The 22,336-nt window shown below is 40.1% G+C and overlaps 1 protein-coding gene and 1 pseudogene across 4 annotated transcripts in view; both read right to left on the bottom strand.

The window, feature by feature from the left end:
* DIP2C (DIP2 acetate--CoA ligase C (putative)) overlaps nucleotides 1–22,336 on the bottom strand; it is a 330,762-nt gene that overhangs the window by 6,310 nt on the left and 302,116 nt on the right. For all 4 annotated transcript variants that reach the window (XM_089533524.1, XM_089533526.1, XM_089533527.1 and 1 more), the window contains 4 exons: nucleotides 16,092–16,153; nucleotides 5,156–5,213; nucleotides 3,725–3,799; nucleotides 1,005–1,179 (listed from right to left, as the gene is read on the bottom strand). In XM_089533524.1, the coding sequence (XP_089389650.1) occupies nucleotides 1,005–1,179; nucleotides 3,725–3,799; nucleotides 5,156–5,213; nucleotides 16,092–16,153 (370 nt within the window). The remainder of the gene's footprint in view (nucleotides 1–1,004; nucleotides 1,180–3,724; nucleotides 3,800–5,155; nucleotides 5,214–16,091; nucleotides 16,154–22,336) is intronic.
* Nucleotides 7,631–8,073, bottom strand: LOC149310035 (large ribosomal subunit protein eL29-like; annotated as a pseudogene).

The raw sequence follows: 22,336 nt of genomic DNA, 5'->3' as shown, positions 1-22,336 counted from the left end.
AGGTCTTTTCTATGAAGTTTTCTATATAACATATAATCAAGGCTACGAAAAGCCACAGAACAATCGATAATGGAACAACAGTTACAATAATCTCAAATAAAGCCCATTAAGGTTTAAAAACAACAGTCATCTGATTCTGAGTCTAGGGAGTTTATCACACAGGAGGAATTTCTCTTAATTTCGAATGAAAAGAAAGTGGGGCCAGAACGCATTCATGTGAATTCGCTAGTTCAGCGAATTTATGTGAATTTGAATTGTGTTCGAACTGACTTCCCATTGTCCAAAAATAGCTTGCTATTGCACAAAATTGCGTGTGATTACCTCTCACGCAATAACATGAAACCCCATGATTGTGTTTGGACTGACTTCCCATTGCCTGAAATTGTGTGTGGTAGTCTATCAGGTAATAATGTTAAACCCCATGATTGTGTTTAGATTGCCAATGGATTATACTTCCAATTTCCCTTATCTGATAACGTCCTAAGACTAGGGCTATGGGACATCAGTGTTCAAATCCTTGCTCAAGCACAGAAACCCATGGGGTGATCTTGAACAATTCACACTCGCTTAATGACAATGCCCCCCACAACAAATCTTGCTAAGAAAACCCTCTGAGGGTCATTATAAGTCAAAGTCAACTTGAAGGCACAAAACAACAACAATGGCCCAGACTGAATTCTGGAGGTGAAAATATTGGTCCCTGGACCATTTGGACTGGCAAGCTAAAAACAGCTTCCTGTGTTACTTTCATAACTTAAAATGGTAAAGAAAGGGTCCCCCCCCCAAAAAAAAACGAGAGAGAGGGAGGGAGGGAGGGAATTTTTCTGATGTGTGGTTATTACTCAGCTTTAGCAATGCATATCAAAGAGAATACTTGTAAAACAAACTGTTCTATGGCAGAATGCAGAAGCAATATTAGGCTGCAAGGCCTGGAGTTCTGTGTGGAGTTAGAGAAGCAGCTGTACTCAGCCCACAAACATTCAAAAAAGAATTAAATAGCTTACCCCCATTTGCATCTGTAAGTTCTGTTCTTCTCAGGAAGCCCAGGTAGCCAGTCCGTGCCCAGATGGTTTGTGTATCTCCGAAACTAAGTCTTGAGTTAAAATGATCTGACTGTAAGGACTCATCTCCATAGATAGTAAAATAGCCACTGGCATTATGAGCACTGTGAACCCATATCTGGTGGTGGTAGGGAGAATAATATAGGTTTCTATTAATGAAAAATCATTGGTGAACCCTTTCTCCAAACACTTTCATTTTAAGCACCTTCAACAAGATGAATATCAGCTGAGCAATCAACCTTCTTTGCTAAGAGAAATACTGTATAAATTCATGTAGAAGTCTGGAGATTTTACTCAAAAAATTAATCCCCAAAAAATGAACCGACTTATTTATAAGCCAACTTAAGTACTGTACTTTAACTATCCTGGAACCATTGATCCCCCCCCCCCCCAATACTCTTTCATCCATCCAGCCTTTAGGGCGAACACAAACAGCCTGATGGAATTTTGTAAGTTTTTTGGCATTGTTTTCCTTGCTTCTTCCTTTAGATCTTTTAGTTCATGCTCCTAAGTTTTACCCTCAACTTATCCACAGGTCATATCAAAATTCATAATTCTGGCCCCTGAACCTGTCCTTGGCTTATACCGGAGGTCAATTTATAGTCAAATATATATGGTACCTTGTATCTTGAAAATGTAACAACCTGGAAACCAAATACCAACACTGTGAGCAGTTCTACCCAAGCCAACCTACAGCAAATTCCAGACTTAACCCAATTTTATATGCATTCTATGGGATATCATCAACTGATAGTTTGCTGGAGCTCACTGCTACATCTAATCCTGGTTGTGCATTAAAATATAAATTAAACACTGACATTCCATCATGTGGGCACACCAATTCCAGTGGCCCTGAAGGTATGATGCTGATATGTATCCTAATCATACAATCTGGGCAAACTGTTTGATTGTATGACACCAAGAGGAAGAACCATTTCTGTGACAGAAGGAATGGCTTATCCTTAAACTACAATGGAGCAGAAAATGTCTTAGGAAGGCTAGCACTAGGTTTGAAGGGACCTGGGATAAGGTAGTGTCTCTTCCCCCTGCTAGGTTTTGTAATCCCTTTCATAAGTAAGCTACCCCTGCCCAGTATTCTTATCAGGCAGCTGTGGCAAGGTATCTTTTATTTTTACTTCTTTTTTTAAAATCAAGGCAATGCAAACTTGTCAAGCAAGATGATGGATAAAACTCTGCCTGACATTTTCCATCTCCTTTTCTCAAGAATGCCTCGGGGCCTTGATATAGCAAGATCCAGGAGAATTCTGAGGAAAAGGAAATGACAAAGCTGTGAACCTATGGCCCACTTCATTTTACAGCTTGTGTGTATGCATGTAAAAGGAATGAAATTGCATATATCAACAATCTGCTTGAACCTCAATGAGTCCTCAAGGGCATGTGAACTCTGTCATACCACATGACAATACTAGGCTTGTGTATCAGCATTGCATGTGCAAATGCTAATGGAAGATTACAGGCCAGAAAAAGACCTGAAAGGATCTGTGTGAAAAGAACATCTCGGGATTTGGGGTCATTTTTCTGATACAACATTCTCTATTTCTGAGACGAAGAGGCATTCTGCTAATGCAAGGATGAGTAATGTGTGGCTCGCCAATCATTCTGCAACCTTAGCTTTGTTGTCTACGTACAATCCAATAATATTTGCAGGGCAACATGTCCTGTATCCTTGAGCTAATGGAAAGGTCCAAGGCAAAATTCCAATTTGGATTTGACTCTCATAGGCCAAAATCTAATTGTTAGTCCAAAAGAAAACAAACCAACAAAAATTTGGTAAGCCAACACTTACCAAAGTTCCACTGATTCAGTGGGGCTACTCTTTATCTGGTCTGAAATCTGGATTTAAATTAACATATAACTGGAACAGTGCATGTACAGTGGGCTCTTGGAATCCACTGGGGTTTGGTTCCAGGAGCCCCTGTGCATATCAAATCTGTTGATGCTCAAATCCTATTAAATGCAGTGGTGTAGTAAAATAGTGTCCCTTATATAAAATGTCTATCTGAAAACCATACTATATACCATACTACTTTTTATCATACTACTATATACCCTTGAAGGTGGATAACAAACTTTTTATCATACTACTATATACCCTTGAGGGTAGATAACAACAACAACAACAAAATGAAATGTCTAAATCAAGGTTTCCTTTTTGGAATTTATATATTTTTAGAATATTTTCAAGCCATGGGTGGTTGAATCCATGGATAAGGAATCCACGGATACGGAGGGCTGACTATATGTATCAGAAATGTGTGTATGCAAGTATGAGAGAGACTGTGTGTTTTAGAAAGTAATGACTGTGAGGACTGAAGAGTGTGACCAAATATGTTATCTCCTTACAGGAGTATACCTGATAAAAATTAATTGGACAGGAAAATCTCAATGAAGAAACCAGTAGGTTTTTAAAGAAAATGAATCCAAGGAATGATACTCACAGTTTTTAACTGTGACAAGACACATTTATCTGCAACTGACTTGCTATTAATTTCACACACTTCTATAATGCTGCGAGGTGCCTACCTGCCTCAAGTGGGCTATTTGCCATCACACTTATTAAGGAAAAACTGTGACGGAAGGAAGGCTGCTTTTAACCAAGTCATGCAATTCAAGTACCAACTGAGGCACAGCTTGTGACTCACCTCTCCAAGATGAGAATCTCCCAGGGGCCCCTTTGTTTCTGGATTTGCAATAATGATACGAACGCCAGGGAGGATCTATTGAAGACAAAATGAGTCACATTTGTTTCAGGAGCATGATGATGTGCATATTGTTTTATGCGACCATAGAACTTTTCTCCTTGTGCCCTGAAGCTCTTCAAGAGACTCTTACAGAAGGATTTAAAAAAAGAAAGAAGTTGGCAGTGTTTCTTGGAAGAAAATTGTGTGGGAGTAGCTCAGCCTTGTAAATGTCTCATTATGAATTGGATTTTAACTGAGAACCATAAGTCATCAGTTTTGTTTTGTTTTTGCTCATGTCCAAGGCAGTAACTACAAAAAGTAATGCTGATAGGGAAATTAGACCCAAATATGTACCAAAAAACAAAGGGGGAAAAAGGAGTCCACTAGCATCTTTAAAATCAGCACGATGCAGTGGTGTGAATATTGGACCAGAACTCTGGAAAAACAAGGTTTCAATCCCTGGGATATAAGTTTCTTTTTAAAACTTTTGTATGTCTTTTAAACAATCTTAGACTGTTTAACGTGGGGAATTTTTTTTATTATTATTGTTAAGGTTTTTTAATTGACTTTCTTTCTGAGCTGCCTTGGGTCCCAATCTGGGAGAAAGCAAGCATACAAATGAAATAAATAAATCCCTCCTCATTCATGGAAACTCTCTGGGTGACTGTGGGCAAATCGTAATCCACCAGCCTCAGAAGAGAGCAATGGCAACCCCACAATGAACAAATCTTGCTGAGAAAACTCTTATAGGTTCACCATAGTGTCTTCATAAGTTGGAAATGATTTTAAGGTACACAACAAACAATTTGAAGCCCACAAAGTAGCAACTTTAAGACTATTTATTTCTATTTATTTCAGCACAGGCTTTCATGGACTTCAGTCCAGTTGGGCTGAATTCATGACGGCTTATCCTGAAATACACTGGTGGACTGAACTGCAGGATACTTGAACTGGACAAACTAACTGAACTCCAGTTCACTTGGACTAGAGTCCCTGAAATCTTATGTGGAAATAAATTGACTGGTGTTTTTGTCTTAAAGGTACCACTAAATTCCTTCTTTCTTTTTATACAGAAACAGACTTAACACTGGCATCTTTCCAAAATATGCAACATTAACAACTGGGAGAACATTATTGTTGCCACCATGATAGCAATACTCATGGCACTGACATCACATCTCATATGGAGTGAGAATGTGGGTTTCACAGGTCCAGCATACACCTGAGCATGCTGGATGTGCAGACATTGTCAGAGAAGATTGTCCCACTGCATTCTCATTCTACTTTATGTTGTAATGCCTGCTTCAACATCCAAATGTAACAACATCAAAATATTTGTTTAAAATTCCCCTTAATAAGTAAATAATTTTTATCTTTTTTGAATGTACTTACCTTTCCTGATTCCATGAGGGGCAAACTATGTGGCGATCCTCTTTCTACTAAACGTACTCTGAAAAACAAAATGCAAAAAAATTATGATGACTACACAATAACTGCAGTACTGCAAGTAAATGTCAGGTACGTGGTTACTTTTCCAGCACCTGAGTTTCAACTACCACCAGCCTGCAGCGTAGTTCCTTACTTTCTTCACAGCAAGAGAGACAAACTTACATTTCCCTGGAAGGTGAAACATGCTAGTTTTTAGATTAAAGTTGCTAGTCATGTACCATTTACTGAAAAATAAGTTCCACTCAACACAAATGTCAGGCAGTCATGTTTGAGATTGCATAGGCAGCCACAAACTTCAAGACAGAGCACAGAGGAGGAAAAGGGCACCCTAAACAGCAGCCTCAGGGCTGTCATGAAAAGTGGCAGGGTAGAGAAGATTATTGTGGATCAGATCAAGCATAATCTGCCTAACCATTAGGCAGTATGAGGCACTTGCTTCAAGCAAAAAATGCTCAGTGATGTGGAGGGGGCAGCAGATCTTTACTCCACTGGAGAAACATTTCTCAGGCTATCTGAAGCAGGGAAATGGCTCTTACTTTTCCTGCAATGTGTCTGAGATTGGCACCATTTTTTGTATCAACTGGCTCCAACTGTTTCTTTCCTGTTGGAAACTCTCCAGCACCTGGCAAATCAATGCTCCTCGTACTAACACTTTGTGTAGCATTGCCCTGGAGGACAGAGCCTCCAGGCAGCTTCTCTGCATCATCTAAGCTGGCTTGCTGCCTTCAGGGAAGGTGAGGTGGAGGATGCTGTCCCATCACTTGCTTCAAATAATATTGAAGACCTGGTCAAGTCAGTATCTGTGAGTGGAATGGTGTTTTGTCTTATACTTAAGGCAGCAAAATGTCTCAGTGAGGCACTAGGTTTTGGTGGAAAGAAAGGCTAGTGGGTTAGTTCTTGTTCTTGACAAACATCACCTGGCCAGATCTAGAGATACTTACTTCATTTGGCAAAAGAGAGTATTGCTTTACATGGAATTGCTTGTTTACTGGTTGAAGTACAATGCTTTTGTATACTGATGTTGATTAATTTATATTTATGTGAAGTCTTTCAAACTATCGTTTTTCCTGATTGAAGTAAACTAAACAAAACTAAAATTGGGAGCCTGCATAAACTTCATGCATATGAACAACCCACTGTTGCTCTGAATAATCCTTTGACAATAAAATTATGAGTGATTTATAATGGCTTTTAAAGAACTGTTTTAACTTTTTCATTATTCTATTATGAATGTAGGAGCCACTTTGCAGTCTGCTCTTAGTTTAATTAGTACAGAATAGACTTTAATATCAATTCATTGGACATGCAAAAAAAAATAATGAAAATGTTGAGCACACATTATAGATGTGCCTTTATTCCTTGATTTACGCCCTGGTTAACAACAAAAAACAACTCCCTTGAAGATGTGAGGATTGCATATATGAATTGGCAAAATCATCTCTTTTGCCTAAGAAAACTCTATGAAATTCATGAGGTTGCCAAAAGTCAACAGGTGACTTGATGACACACATCACAGTGACTTTGTAATGTAAAACACTGAATGCCAATGACACCAAGATCACAACCAGTGAGCTCAGTGGTTAGATGGAGATTTTAACTCAAGAATTTTTTTTCAATGCCCTGCATGGGTTAAATGCAAAGCTGGCCTGGAAAATCTGCATGACAGATGACTGGGAGAGGAGGGGTATACAGGATCTTCCCCAGATCTCTTTGAGGGTGATAAAAAACATGTTACACTCACTTCCTTTGCTTTTTTCTTTTTTAAAAGGGCCACTGGGATTTAAACTAATGCTGATCTTTCCAAGCCTCTATCAGAGTGCAGAACTAAAGGCTAAAATCGGTGCTAAATTCCTGTCCATAAAACAAGAATCTGTCAGAAGGTGTTTTATTTTTTAACTGAGCCTCTTAAACAAACTCCTACTCAGGTTTTACAAAGGAAATTAATCATTCAGCGCACGACATTTCTGCTTTAAGAAAATCTGTCAAAAGCCAAGCCACAAATCCCTTTTCTTACAACATATATTTACATGCTGGCGAACAACTGAGAATCCATGCTGCGATTTCATGAGACTTATCAAACACTGCTCCAAATGTCATTCCAATGGCAGATGAAGGAAAATATCAGAACAGGAAACTTTTCCAATAGGAAAACTTGTTCTGTGGGCACTAGGAGGCAGCTAGGAAACAGCAGCAGGTGGCACTGATAAATTTGGTGCATGCCGAAGGGGACTAGGAGATGCTGGGAGAAAAGCAGTAGGAGAAGTGAAAGTTGGCAAGAATCTTTGAAATGTGGGTTATGAATGGATACAAAACAAGCTATGCAGAGTTAGCATGGAGTTATGCTTATATAATGGTCTTAAAACACTGATATAGTGTTTTTAGAAAGCCCTCCTGAAACTTAAAAACCAGGCCTTTTTTTTAACATCTGTATATCACTCTCAGTTTTATTTAAACAAAATGCTTTGAGTGTAAATGAAGAGAAAGAGGAAAAACTGCTGATCCACGTTCCTAGCAAGTCAGTCCCTTTTGCTGTTCAAAGATGAGTTGGTTACTTGGCATTTTTAGCATTATTGGCTTGCATTTTTTCCCCAGCCCTTTGTGTGTGTGTGTGTGTGTGTTTGCAAAGGGCATGTTTCTCAAGAACTTGGGATCCAACCTTTTTAGAGATTCATATCTGTGCTACCTGGGCTTCTTAATGCCATTTCTGTGCCACTTGCAAGACTGATTGTGTGTTGTGTGTTTGCTGGACCTGGCCATAGCTTAAACCTCCACCTCCATTGGGGTTCGAGAACCTAACCAGAAGAGCTTTTTTTAAACTAGCCTTTTTCTTTTTTTAAGAAAAAATGTCCTATTTTACAGAAGCTGCTTTAAAATGTTTCAAGGCATTTATTTCCATTGATACCTACATCCTGGCTTACCAGATATCATAATCACAAAGGAGGACAAGGCACTGCAAAATGTAGCACATTCCAGAAAAATGTTGGGCATTACCAAATGAAAGCTAAAAACACTAATATAAATGTAAATGTATGCTTAGTTTTTTGTGGGTTTTTCAGACTATGGAGCCATGTTCTAGACGAGTTTGTTTCCGACATTTTGCCATGCTTCTTAGACATGCTCAAAATGAAGGACATTTGAAATTTCTGTTGCGAGAGAAGGTTGAAATGTAGAAAAGGAGGACGTCTGGTCACCTTGCCTACACCAGGCTTGGGAATTGTGCAGTTCTCAACATATTTGCTAGGGCTGCTGGCAGTTTCACATTTCAGGCTGGATGTTGCCTGCACCTGTGCTAAACCATGGTTTTGTGTAATGATCATGAACAAAACCAGCAAGTAGTTTGTGCCCATGCATCTGGGACATGGGGTTTGGAAGATGTTGCTTTTTGATGTCCTTACTGTGGTTAATGTGAACTAATAGTTACCTTTAAATAACTTCTGTTTTTTTTTTAACAAGTTCTGAAACTGGCTTGTTGAAACTAACCACAGTTCATGTTGACCATGAACTGTGGTTAATTATATGCAGAAAATGCATCCCAATCTCCCCTAACCATCACACAAGTGATAAAGGAGAGAGAACAGAGGGAATGTACAAGTGTGATGCCATTAAGAAAATTATTACTGTTGTTACTATATTTATTTGTACCCTGCTATTCTCCCAGTGTTGAGAACCAAAGTAGGCTTACAGTCTAAAAGCCCGATACAATTAAAAATTTACAACAGTGACAATTAAAATGAAATTGAACTATTACAATATTAAAACAGATCATTTGTTTAAAAATAGAATACAATTTAAAAATCTAAGAGCACTTAAAAACCATACACCCCCCAGGATGTTCTTTAAAAACGTTCTGTTTGAAACGCCTGTCTAAACAGAAATGTCTTAGCCTGCCGACAGAAGGACAACAAACAGAGGGCCATTCTGTGGTCTCTCTGGGAAGGGAGTTCCAGAATCTAGGGGCAGTCACTGAGAAGGCCCTCTCTTGTGTCCCACCACAATGGCCTCCCCTGAAGATCTCAGAGCCCTGAACGGTTCATACAAGGTGATATAGTCTGCCAATAGTCTGGACCTGGGCCATATAAGCTATACAATTTCACACTTCTACAGAACTTAGTTTTTAGTGAGAGCCAGTGTGGTGCACTAGTTTGAGTACTGAACTATGACTCTGGAGACCATGGTTTGAATCACCAGACAGCCATGGAAATCCACTGGGTGACCTTGGATAAGTCACATTCGCCCAGCCTCAAGGAAAGGCAAACCCCCTATGAACAAATCTTGCCAAGAAAACCCCATGGCAGGTTCACTTTAGGATCATCATAAGACAGAAACAACTTCAAAGCAAACAACAACAGAACTTATGCTGTGTACTAGTTCTCCTTTTTCTATCTAAACTCATTCTCAAGAACTGAGAAATTAAAGTTGAGTTACAAATTGCACTTCAGGTTAGAAAGTTTGATGCCATGCGATGTTTAATGCAATAAAGATTAAGAGTAGTTAAATTTCTGCTGGTGATGAAGTTACAGAATGGTTGCCTGATCTAAAATAAAGGAATAGCAACTTCACGTGGAAGAATCGATTTCAAAACCAGTTTAAAAGGTAGTGTGAATAGCAACTTGGGGGACATTCACACTACCTTTTAAACTGGTTTTGAAATCGATTCTTCCACGTGAAGTTCATATTGGGCCCGATTCTGTCACAATCCATGTCAAGGCTTGCACAAGGAAATGCCCCTTACCGCGGGTTATCGGCAATCGGGCTAAAATCCGTCTTTTCTGAAAAGACCCAGGTTCCGCGAAATATGAACTTGCCCTCAATCATGATTGGGGCAAATTCAGGGAGGGATTAAGGTCAGAGGGCAGGCAGAGGTCAGAGCATTCCCTCCCCTCATCAGAGGGGAGGGGAAAGAGGAGGAGGAGGAGGAGGAGGAGGAAAGAGCCGAAGGAAAAAGGGGAATCTGGATGCAAAGGGTGACAGGAGGCAAAAAGGGGGTGACTGACGGGGTCAATTCAGGGCAGGTCAGGGCGCTACAGCAAGGGAAGCCTCTGCTATCTGGCAGAGACCTTTTTCCTTTGGATTTTAATTTTTTTAAAATTATTTTTGGCTGTCTATGCGCATATTCTTTCCTTTGGAATGACTGCTGCAATGCGAATGAATGTTACAATTCGAATGTAATGTTGCAACTTGGCAAACTGATACAGCTTTTGCTACTGTCTCTAAGGAATTCAGGGGTAGCCTATTTTTTCCTTTGGAATGACTGCTGCAATGCGAATGAATGTTACAATTCGAATGTAATGCTTCTCTTTCCAATTCGGCAAATTGGCAAATTGATACAGCTTTTGCTACTGTCTCTAAGGAATTCAGGGGTAGCCTAGGGAAAGCAAAAGAGAAGAAAAAAAAGCATCCTTTTCTGGCATTCCGAGGTGAGGAATTAATTTTATTGTTGTTGTTGTTGTTATTGTTATTATTATTATTATTATTATTATTATTATTATTACCTGTGTATGAGGCATTCTGGGGTGCCAAGGGAGTGGGATACAGGCTACAGAGATGGCACTAGCTTTCATTTTGGGGTTGAAAATAGGGCCAAGGGTAGATCATAACCTACAACACTGACCCAAATGCCCACAACACACACACATACACACCCCAGAGGTTTTTAAATTTGACAAGTGGTGCTTGGTCCTTTAAAAAAAAGGAGGGGTGGAAAGCACACTTCTGATGCCCCTATCAGTGCTAGAAATGTCACCTATGACCATCACAGAACTAAATTTGATTGACAGCCAGACACCTTCACCTTAAACCCGAATTCTCCAAGAGGGCATTTGTGTTAAAATGCGCCTGACTGGTAGTCAGCACTTGCTTCCGGAGAGATTTGGGAGGGGCCCCCCCAAATTTGACCAGTTTGTTCCAGAGCAATGCCGCCAGTGTGAATGAGGCCTTGATATCTCATGATATAATAACAACTATAGGATTTGAAAAGTTGTCACAATCTTGCTTAAGAAACTTGAACATCTGTAGTGATGAAAGTACACCAAGATGAAATGAGATGTGGATAAAGTATTTATCAGTTCACACCTTTGAGTACTGAAAATTCTGTACTACTACTGCAGCAGCTGCATAAACACCACAAACACTAGCCTTTCCTATTTTCTGACGTTATATTCTGCCCTAAACACATGGTGAAAGGACAAATAAGAGAATTGTAACAGAATCTAACTCCAAAACACTATAGATAACATTATGTAGAATATTAAGATAAACACACATTAAAAATGTAAAATAACCCATGTTATTCTAAATCTGGCTACTTCGTGCTTGGCAACTAGAAAAGTCTTACACTAAATAAGGAGATGCTTAGATTCAAGTTTGGATGAATTCAAAGAGGAAAAGATTTCTAGAGCTCATGCTCTTGCTGTTTGTATTTTATCAATAACTGTCCTTGCTTTTAGCCAAAGAATTTGAGATTAGAACTGGGCATAAGTAATTTATAAACTATATGGATCCGAATAATTTGGATTACATAATCTGAGTTTGTCAGTAATTGCATGCCCTATACCTCTTGTCACTCATTTTATTCTTTCCTTATTTCTTCCACCTCTCAAATGTTGGTGTCCTATTTTCATACCAGGCTATTTTTACACACACATTTCCCTGTTAGATGTGCCATGTTCCTGATTGCTTTTTGAGGCTGTTCAAGGCTACACCCACGTGCTTTTTATAATGCCATGGGTATGCCAAATAATGCAGATTAGGAAAAGAGCAAGCATGTCTGAAATGTGATTCATGCAACCACTGCTGTAAAGGTCGCTTGGATCAGATCCGGTAATTATTAAGAGGAACAGACCCAAAAACAGCTCTTTCCAGCTCCCCAAACAATGGCTTTCTCTACCATACTCTCTTTGTCACTACAGACATTCAAAAGAGGGGCTGGACTTTTTCCTGAGACCCTGAATAGCAGCTAATTCTTTACAGGGATCATATTTTGAACTGATCAAAAGTTAAAAGCAACACTGATTCACTCCTGGTTCTAGTGAGCCACCAATGAAGGGCTCTTTACCCCTTCCCCCTTTTTTGTATCTAAATAGGAACTGGACAGTTGCAGTTTGGTGGAACTTTTGTGGAGTTTGCTTACTTTGCCAACAAATCCACCATTTGTATTCATTGGGCTCAATTTCTTGGGAATCAAAATGCATAGGCGAAATTAAGCATTATGCTGATGTTTTAATTCTATGTGTAAGACCCTAGGAAACCCTCAGCTCTGACACGCAGCCCAGAAACGGTGGCAATAAATAAATAAGTTATCAATCTCTTTTCTGATTTCTTCTTGCAACACCTTTCCCTGTTGCTTGTGCAACTTATCTATTACTCAACATGCTAGATTTGTGGTTAGGAAACAAGTGCCCCAAGATATTAGATTCAGCTCTATCCTGAGGTATACACCATAAATAGGGCAGGTTGGAAAGGTTACTTTTTTCAAGTACAATTCTGAGAATTCTTGGCTGGGAGCTATAGTCTGAATGATCATGTTCCTAAGCTCCAGCAAAGGGAGGTCTGCCTTCCTGATCCCACGCACAGCTGTTTGCCTGTTCCCTCCTCATATAATATAGAGTTGATGGGGGAGGTATGGTTGGGGAGGAATCCTTTGGCCTGTGTGACTCACCTTCAGAGCAGCTGAAAGCTGTGGGCTGGACTGAATACTCTGTATTTTAAAATCACTGTAGCTAGGTGGGCATCGTTGCAGGGATTGTATTACCTAGCTTGTAATATGAACTCGGACAGTAAACAATGCTTGGCATTATTACAGAATGTTCTTCCCCTTCCACAAACAATAAGAAACAAAACCACATGTCTGTTCTTTACCCTGTAAATTTGCAAGAGCAGCTTCCCAGGTGCTAAGGGCCTAGGAGATGTAGTTTCCTCAAGGCACCTAAACCTTTAGTGTCACCATCCCTCAGGAAACTACATGTTTCGGGGTCCTTGTATTCAGCAGACCTCAGTGCTGAAGATGCTGCTGCTATTGCCAGGCAAGAGGGAAGGGAACAGAAATATGACAAGGCTCATTTTCATCCTCTTCTGCTCTTTGTGGTGTCAGTGGAAGTCCAGCAGGACCCAGCTTGTAGAACTAAGGTTAGGGAAGAACAAAAAGCTGTTATCCAAATTTTATCTGGATCCTTTGCCAAACCCAATTCCACATGGAAATGGGGGAAAGTTCTCCCATCACTAATTACAATATGCACTAAAATATAATTGTTTCTATAATAAGACAAGAACTTCCTTCTCTTCAAAGACAGAACCGAGAAAGGTTTGCTATCTGCCTGATGACTTTAATTAAATTACTATGCAGAGGAAATGGTCTAATTTGCATGCCCTTTTTATTTGCCTTTGGTAAAACAAGGGCATCTAATTATACCACAGCCAATGAATGAGCCCTGACACCCTTGGGTGTCTTTCTCTGGGACTCAGATTTACGGGGTTATGGCTCCTTTTCATATCCAGCAGTACATCTTGACTTTCCTTCATTTTCATGGGATCGGAGGGTGAGAAAAATCAACACAGCACTCCTGGCCGACTAACCTACTGAGCAGTTCATTGCATTCCAGGCCACAGCACTGAGTAGTGTGTTACATATTTAATACTCTCCAGCATTGCCTAATGTATTTTGCTGAATTCAGCACATGCAGACACATAATTTAAAATCCAGTAAAAGCGTTAACTGGATGGACGTGCTGGGAGAGAGTGAAGCAATGCTGTATTAAGCTGAACATGCCACACAGCAGGTTGTAAAAAGTGCCCTCTGCCCGAGAGAGAGAGCCGGGGAGAGAGATCAGTAGCCAAAAGGTTCCTAAAGGGAAGCCTTTAGTGCAGTATTCTGGCAGGAATCTGTTTAATGTTACCAATAGTCCCCCCCCCCGCCCCTCGTCTCCACATTAAAAAAAGCTTTCAGTGTCCCTTGTTCTTTCTCAGTATTGTAGTAAATATACTCTGTAGACCCAAAGCAACTGCGAGACTCTAGTTCCAGACCTGTTTTGCTGCCTAGGAAGAAAGACAAGGAGATCCTGCCCCTTGCCACTCCATGCGAAATAGGCAGCTGGAGTGGCAGTTGAATTGCTCCTCAACACTTACTCTGGGGCTGCAAGCCAATTTACATCTGAAGGGCAGGTTGGGGATGCCAATTGTGGCATTCTTCCTAGGGAAATCAGATTAACCCTGTATGTGGCACCCTCCCACGATCCTGTACAGTGACCTTGCAATGTAAGTGTGCCACTAAGTCATGCTGCTGACTCAATGCTAAGATGCTAAAGGGATACCTTAATCACTTGTGGGACAGCTTCATATAAAATGAGGACAGGGCAGGGGGGAGGGAGAGAAAGAAAGAAAAAGAGAGAGAGAGAGAGAGAGAGGCTGCACCTGCACTGCAGAAATTACCCAGGTTGACACCACTTTAACTGCCACAGCTCAATGCTATGGAATTCTGGGAACTGCAGTTTGGAGGAACACCAGAGTTCTCTGACAGAGAAGGCTAAAGGTCTCCCAAAACTACAATTCCCAGAAACCTTTGAAAGTCGTTTGGAAAAAATTAATACAATTTTTGTACCACCAGAAATTGAAATAATAATTAGTATGCTTACTGAAATACTAATTTGAGTGATCATACATAATTATCCTAAGGTATCACAATAAATATTCATTATGTAGCTTCACAAGCGGATACTCCTTGTCGATGATTTACAGGGGCAATCTTTCCAATAAGACGTTTTTCACATCAAAGTTTAATCCAGGCATAGTTTTCCCTCTCCCTGCTTTCAACTTTCAAATGCTATCTCATTTCCTTTGAATTATATTGCTATGGAAGCAAAGGAGATTAAACTACTTGAGGAGGAAAAGATGGAGAAGATTTCTCATTGAAACAGTGTAGATAATAGGCCAATTTCATAGACAGTAAGAACAAACTATAATATATATTGAGGGCAAAATCCTGTTCAACATCAATAGGGGGTAAGGCTCCACCAACACTCCAGAATGAGCCAGCTCACTGCACTGTACAGCAAAGGGGAATTTGGGGCATAAGGAGGTTCTGGATACCTCCTTACACAGCCATATAAAAAGTACATCAACAGGTGTAACCTGGGGTTAGTCTGGCATCATGCTCCCAACGGAATCCCAGACTTGTCATAGTAGTATTTCATCTCTTATGGAGCATCATCCTGGACTTATATTGGAGAAGAAGGATACACTGTAAAACTTAATGCTTAATGAAAGATACAGGCATCCTAGGATTACTTCAGTGACAGTCAATCTCATAATGCCTTCAACTACATCCATGGTGCAATTGCTATGTAAAGTTCTATCCATTGAGAAAATAATATTGCACTGACAAAAAAAAAAGTATGGGAAAGGAGTTGCAAAATTAAAGGTGTGGAACTTGTTTGCTATGAAGAAGGGTTGTTTGGAATTCTTCAACTTACCAAAATAAATAAATAAATAAATATGAGTAAGCCAAAGCTTGGAAAAGTTAGGTCTTTTTAAATATATTGTTCTCAGAATCCCTCAGTCATCTTTAGCTGTGATCATGTGGGCTTAGAGATCTGGTGATGGTAGCCACCATAATAAAAGTAACTTTTCCAAGCTCTGAATAAAACACATGACACAGTTGTATATAATGAAGCACAGCATGGAAGACATGCCTTGAAAAATGTTTTTCGTCCCTCCTTCAGAATACTAGAACTCTGAATGGGATATCTGAATCCTGAATATTGAGAGTCAGGAGAGGTAAACTAAGTACATTCTCATACAGGACAGTGTTAAAATTATGAAATGTTGTTCAGGTCTTACATGCATTTTCTAGCTTTGGATATTGCCAAAATGAAAATAAAAGACATACCTGTCGTGTCTGAGGGCCCTCATGTCAACATACACGGTGGTTGGATCAGGCCCAGATGTCCCCTGGAAAACAAAATAATTCAGTTAGTACTCTGAACTGAGCAAGTGCTTTGGAGTTACTTACCATACAAGTAAAATAAACAAATCAAAACAAAACAAAACATCCATATTATAATGATAAAAATATGGATTCCATTAGTATCAGGAAAGGGGGGATCTAATACCTTCCTCGGCATACTCTTTTACCTGTTGGTTGCAAATATACCATTATGCAGTTGCCGCCTGTGTTATTAAGAAGTAGTGTATTAAGAAGTCAATGTAAAAGTAGTAAAAGGTACACATCTGGCAAAATATGAAGAACCAGCTGAGGACATACAGTTTGTAATGGCAGAAGCAAGCGGTCAGGTGGAAAGCATGGATTTGTTGAGATACACATGCAGAAAGTTTATTTGAGGTTGATGGTATTAAAGAGGAGAATATGTGATCTCAATAGATATGGACTGAAGAAATAATAAGCAGTTATTCTGGTCCTTTTTAAATCATCCTATTGGTTTTTTTAAAGCATTGATTTTTTTTTCAGGTGAACTCTTCTAAAACTGTACAGTCTGTTAATTAATCTGTAGTTTCAATACTGCTCATCTAGTAGAGTCCCTCATGCCAGCTCCACACTACTCTTTCCATCCTCCAAGAATTTAAACTGCTATGGAGGAGCTGTCTCTGAGGTTTTTTTCTTGCATTTGCTAAAGACCCAGCTGCCATCAAACAGAAAAGTAGAAGAATGCTGTCTACAGGATCAGTCTAACTACCATAGCTTCCAGTCCAGGACAAGATAATTTGGATTAGAAACCTGATGCAACAAAGTGCATTGTTTTTAAACCAGCATTAGGATGTGCTGCAACATCAGCCTTGGCAATTTCTACACCTGTGGATTCCTGAAGTTTACAAAGTGTACCTAAGCAAATGCAAAAATGAATATATGCATTTGCCAAGGGGTGTGTGTGTGTGTATTCATATTCTACAAGCATGTTAGAAAGAGAGCTATGATTAGCTCTTTGCAAGATATTTGCACAGTCAGAAAGATTGCTCTGCCTGCATTTCATTATGAACCAGGATTCTGTACAGAGGCTAATGAACTGGAACATGGTGAAGGTTAACAAGAAAGAGCACTATATTTCTTTTAGGTTTCCCTGGTGGTTTCTGGGAGCTATTTTCTGGAGCTCTGCCTTTCTGCATAGGTGCTATACCGAAGAAGGCAAGAGATATCTAGACAAGTAACATTTATTAAACATGGATCAGCATCCCACCACCAAGACAGCAAGAGAGAGTTACGGGAGAGGCAACATGCGCATTCGCCACTTTCAGCTTGTTATAAAAGCCAACACGAGTACACAAATCCTATCTAGCTGGCGCAGAGGATAGAGTTTTCAATGTGCAAAGTATACTCAGCAGTGTAACAGACTAGTGCTGAGCGGAGAACCTCATTTCAAGCATCATTAATGGAGGGGTGGGGAAAGTCAATCTATAAATATTACCTTAGGAAACATTTTCATAGTTGACCAGAACCAGTTTGCAAAAATCAATTGTAACAGTTTGAATGTTAATTGTTAACTTTGGTTTTGTATGTTTCAAAACCTCAAGCATTTTAATGAAAGGATGGCTAATGTTTGAGGAAGCAGGTATCCAGATCAAAACAGAAGATTAATTTCCCATCCCATCCCTACACAAATGACAACACTGAAGTGGTGCAGAAGCACCAGAAAGGTAGGACAATTTGATAAGCTGCCACCTCCCCACCAAGATCTCCAGACTCTCTTCTAGTCTGTCCCACTGTTAGGAGTGGAAAAGTGGATATTTTTAGGGAACACAAAAATCCCCTACCTGCTCGGCCAGTTTTCCCAGCCTGTGTGGCTACAGCAGCAGGAATAGTTGGGATATGGGGAGAAGGAAAGACAGTAACACATGGAAAATAATAAAAAGGGGTGGAAGCAGAATGGAAGTTGGGAGGAAAATAAAGAGGATAATGCAAAAAGCAGGGAGTAAAATAAAAGGAAAATCCATGTCAAATACAGAAAACTTACAAATTAAGCCATTATACTGTTTAAAGGTTTAAAATGATAAAAAAAAATGAGGTGTCAATATTTTAGCAGAGTAAACAGAAGAGACAGTAATAGACCCACTAACCTTCAACAAACAGACATAAGCAATTTAAGAGACAGTATAGACAATATTGTTAGTGGACAGCGTGACCCAAAGAACTCACTCAATCTTTCAAGTGAAACATAAAGAAAACACTACAGCCTTTCTCAAGCATTTTCCAAACATCTGAAGGGTTGTCTACACAAGCAAAACAAATTTGTACTCACTTCCAGTTCTATATAAATAACAATATGTACCATATTTTACAGTAAAATAATTTATTTTAGGCATTAATACAAATGTTAAAAACCCACTTTTTCCTCTGCAGTTTTAGGAATAAATAGATTTTACCCGTGTATCAGGAATCGGGGTGGGTAGACTAATTAAAAGGCACTAGTCTGGGAAGCTTGGTGTGTGTTGCCATTACAAAAAAAAGTTGGTTACTAGTGCATAGTAACCAAAGGCTAGCAGGGCATATTTAGAATTTTATAAATTTTTCTACATGTAGTTATCCCTTCATATTTGCAGAGGTTGGGGCATCTAGCCCCATGTGCACTTCCTCATTCATTTACTCACTTGGGCAGGGTGGCACAAAGAGGGCAGGGATGGCAACCTACCATTGGATCTATTAGCTCTGATACACCGTGGGGAGTAAAACTGGCTTTCACTGTGATTGCCAGCAATAGAGTGCTTTACTCTGGTTGCTGTTGCCTCATCCCCAGCTAAGCCCAGCCATGAGATCAATAGTGAGGGGGTAGATCGGGCTACCCCCCCCCCACCTTTGCTTGACTTTGGAGAAACTTTGCCAACTGGGGAGAGGCTGGTAACAACTGTGGTGAAGTGCTCCATTGGTGGCAACCACAGTGAAGGAGATGGGCAGTTTCTGTCCTCTGTGTGTGCAGGTTTGTGCATACCCACACACATCAGGAGCATAAGAACCCCCACATTAAAAAATAAATAAATCAAAGGTTAGTGGGAAGATGACATTTAGAGTTCCTGCCCTTATTTATTAGGGGGAAAGAGAATTGGATGGAGGAGTCAACAAGAGAGCAAGCTGGCAAGATTTACAGATAAACAATAAGGGTATTGGTTGACAGGTTCTGGCATTCTGGAAAGAAGAAAAAAGTGTATCCCTTCTTTACCAATTTGAATTTTGGCACAGGAAATGTGTGGCAGTCCAGTTTCTCTTGAGTAGCTGGGGCACTAATTGGGTCAGACCAGGAAAATGTAAAGTGAAGCTGATTTTTTTTCATCAGTATAGACAACTTTTGAGACATAGGAAAGCACACCTTTGGGTGGTGTGTGTGCGTGTGTTAAAATTTAAAAGGTGGACTTTACTTTTATACATGAGTAATCAACCAACCTGAAGTCTTTCATGGCTGGCATCCATAGTTTTTTGTAAGTTTTTTTGGGCTATGTGGCCATGTTCTGGAAGAGTTTATTCCTGATGTTCCACCAGCATCTGTGGTTGGCATCTTCTCTGAATACAGCCACATAGCCTGAAAAACCCTCAAAAAACAACCAACCAATCTCTCTCTTTCTCTCTCAGTGTAAGAGCTCTTTGTCATTAGAGGGCCTAACCCCCTTCTGTTCTATTTAAGACACTGTTCTGAGCATCTCTTCTCTGAGTGCAGGTAATTCTGCCATGGCCCATGGGAGCCTTGACTTATCTAGCTTCTCTGCAGAGACATGACTCGTGATCACTGACTGGAAAGAAGGGCAGAGCAGTAAATCTTCCAAAGATAAAGTAGGCAGCATCTTTTGTAAGTGGCTGCTTCGGGATCACAGAAACCTTCCATCTTAACAAAAATGCAATGTATTATTTCTTCTTCATGGTCTCTGCGAATCATACAAATGGGTTTCACTGCGCCTGCACAGTGAAACCCATTTGTATGTATTCGCAGATGACCACTCGAAGAAATACTGTTACAGGTAAGCAACCTGTCCTTCTCTTGGTACACTAATTGTTTTACCCTGGCAGAATACCTAAGAATTACTTTCCTAGATAATTTAAGAAACATGTTAATTTTGTTAAAAGATTTCTAATATGTCTCACTGCTTTTTCAACAAAAAAGTGCATGCAACTAGTTGTACTCTTTGAGCCTCCTAGAGTCCTATTAAGACTTAGTATTCTATACAGTCCCCCCCCCCGCCGTTTTCGCAGGGGATCTGCTCTGGGAAACACCCACACCCACACGCACGAAAAAGGAAATCTGCCAATATTCAAGCCCCATTGACTTGAATGGTGGCATACCCCCATGGGCACCCAAAAAGCACAGGCCATGGGCGCACACCCCATTTTATGTCCCTCCATTTGCCCTCACGCGTAATCAAGGGACACGGATTTGAAGTCTGCACAAACGGAGGGACGACTGTACTTGACTCTAAGAAAACAATGTTATAAATATACAAGCCATACTTGACTATTAGTAACAAGCCATGATCCCAGATCCTATATCAAACTCCTGCCTAATGCCATGTGTTTTCCCAAATGCCAACCAAAGGCAATCAAACATAAGCAAACAAAGAGGTGTGGCTCAGCTGAATCTGTAAAAATGGCACCGACTGATTGATCATTTGGGGAGTTCAGGCATGATCAAATACCTCTGGTTTATTTTTTGATATGATCATTTGGCAAAATTCTGGAATGGTCAGGATTATAGGTATTTTGATGCCATTAGCAAAGCCTGTATTAGCAAAGCCTGAAAAGATTTACATGACACTGTAGTCTAGTTCTTAGCAAGGCAATAAACCTATGCCTGGGCTGTACTTTGCCAGGCCCAAAGAAAGCACTGCTCCAATAAATGAATAAAATTCCCTCCACACAGAAAGCTAGATGCCATTCTAACCTACACTTTCTCCATTACACAACAGTTTCCTATGTGTACATAGCTTTTCTCACCTCCTGCCCTATGGCGAATCATTCCATCATGAGACTCTCTTCAGTCTGATGTGGTATAGTCCAAGCACAGCCAACATAAACGAGCTATGAGAAGAACTCTCTAAACCAAAAGCTAATTTCTTGAAAGCAATTTGAAAAAACAAAACAAAACAAAACAAAAAACCACAACCACATAACTCAGAAAAAACAATACTGGACTTATAGTTATAGTACACCCTCAGCTTTAGGTCCAGGGATAACTGTCCTGTTTCACCATTAAGTGGAAAAACTAGGGATATCTGGCTTATAGCAATAGCAAGTACATTTCTATACCGCTTATCAGTGCACTTAAGCACTCCCTAAGCAGTTTACAAAGTGTAAGCTAATTGCTCCCAACAATCTGCAGGAACGTAGCCAGGATTTTGGGAAAGGGGGGGGGGGGGGTCCAGGCTAAGTGCTAACATTATAATGGACCTTGGGCGTGGCGGCGCAGCGGTGCGGGCCATTCATTGAATCTAACGGAAGGGGGGTCCAAACCCCATGGACCCCCCTGGCTATGTCCCTGCAATCTGGGTACTCATTTTAGTATCCTTGAAAGGATGCAAGCCTGAGTCGAGCTTCAGACCTTTTGCTAGTATTGAACTCGCAACCTTATGGTTTGTGAGTGAATGGCTGCAGTACAGGCATTTAACCACTGTGCCACCAGGGTAGGTCAACTAGGGCTGGCTTATGGGGTAAAGTGCAGCCTGAACTACTCAGTTGCTGCTGCTTCACTATAAAGTTGCTTGTGTTGAACTGGCCTGGCTCATTTTAGCTTTAATGTCTATATATCCACTCAAAAGCAAAACCCACTGCATTAAATGTGACCTGCACTACAGCATCAATGGCTTATCCCTATGTCTGCTCTTCCACTTTGAAACTGAAACCTGTATAAACATTAAAAAATAGCAAAGGCTTAGATACTCTTCCTTCATTAACCTATGGATATAGTGCAGTATGCTAGAGGTTTGGGACATCCCTTTGTATAAACTGAAGAATACATACAGAAGGTGCACACTACAATATGAGACCGGTAATAGAGTGGAGCCTTCTTCATCAAAACTCTCTCCTTAGTAATTGTTTGATGAGGTGCCTCTCCCAGCCACTAAATGACAAGACAACCTGTTACACAGTGGGATTCAACAATAGCGGAATAAGCAGCATAATTTAAATAATCACACCAATTCTAT

This window comes from Sceloporus occidentalis, unplaced genomic scaffold (assembly GCF_023333645.1).
Source record: "Sceloporus occidentalis isolate IW3139 unplaced genomic scaffold, rSceOcc1.0.p SCAF_7, whole genome shotgun sequence".
NCBI lineage: Eukaryota > Metazoa > Chordata > Lepidosauria > Squamata > Phrynosomatidae > Sceloporus > Sceloporus occidentalis.
Note: the sequence above shows the minus strand (reverse complement) of the source record. Positions and strands in the feature narration are given on the sequence as shown.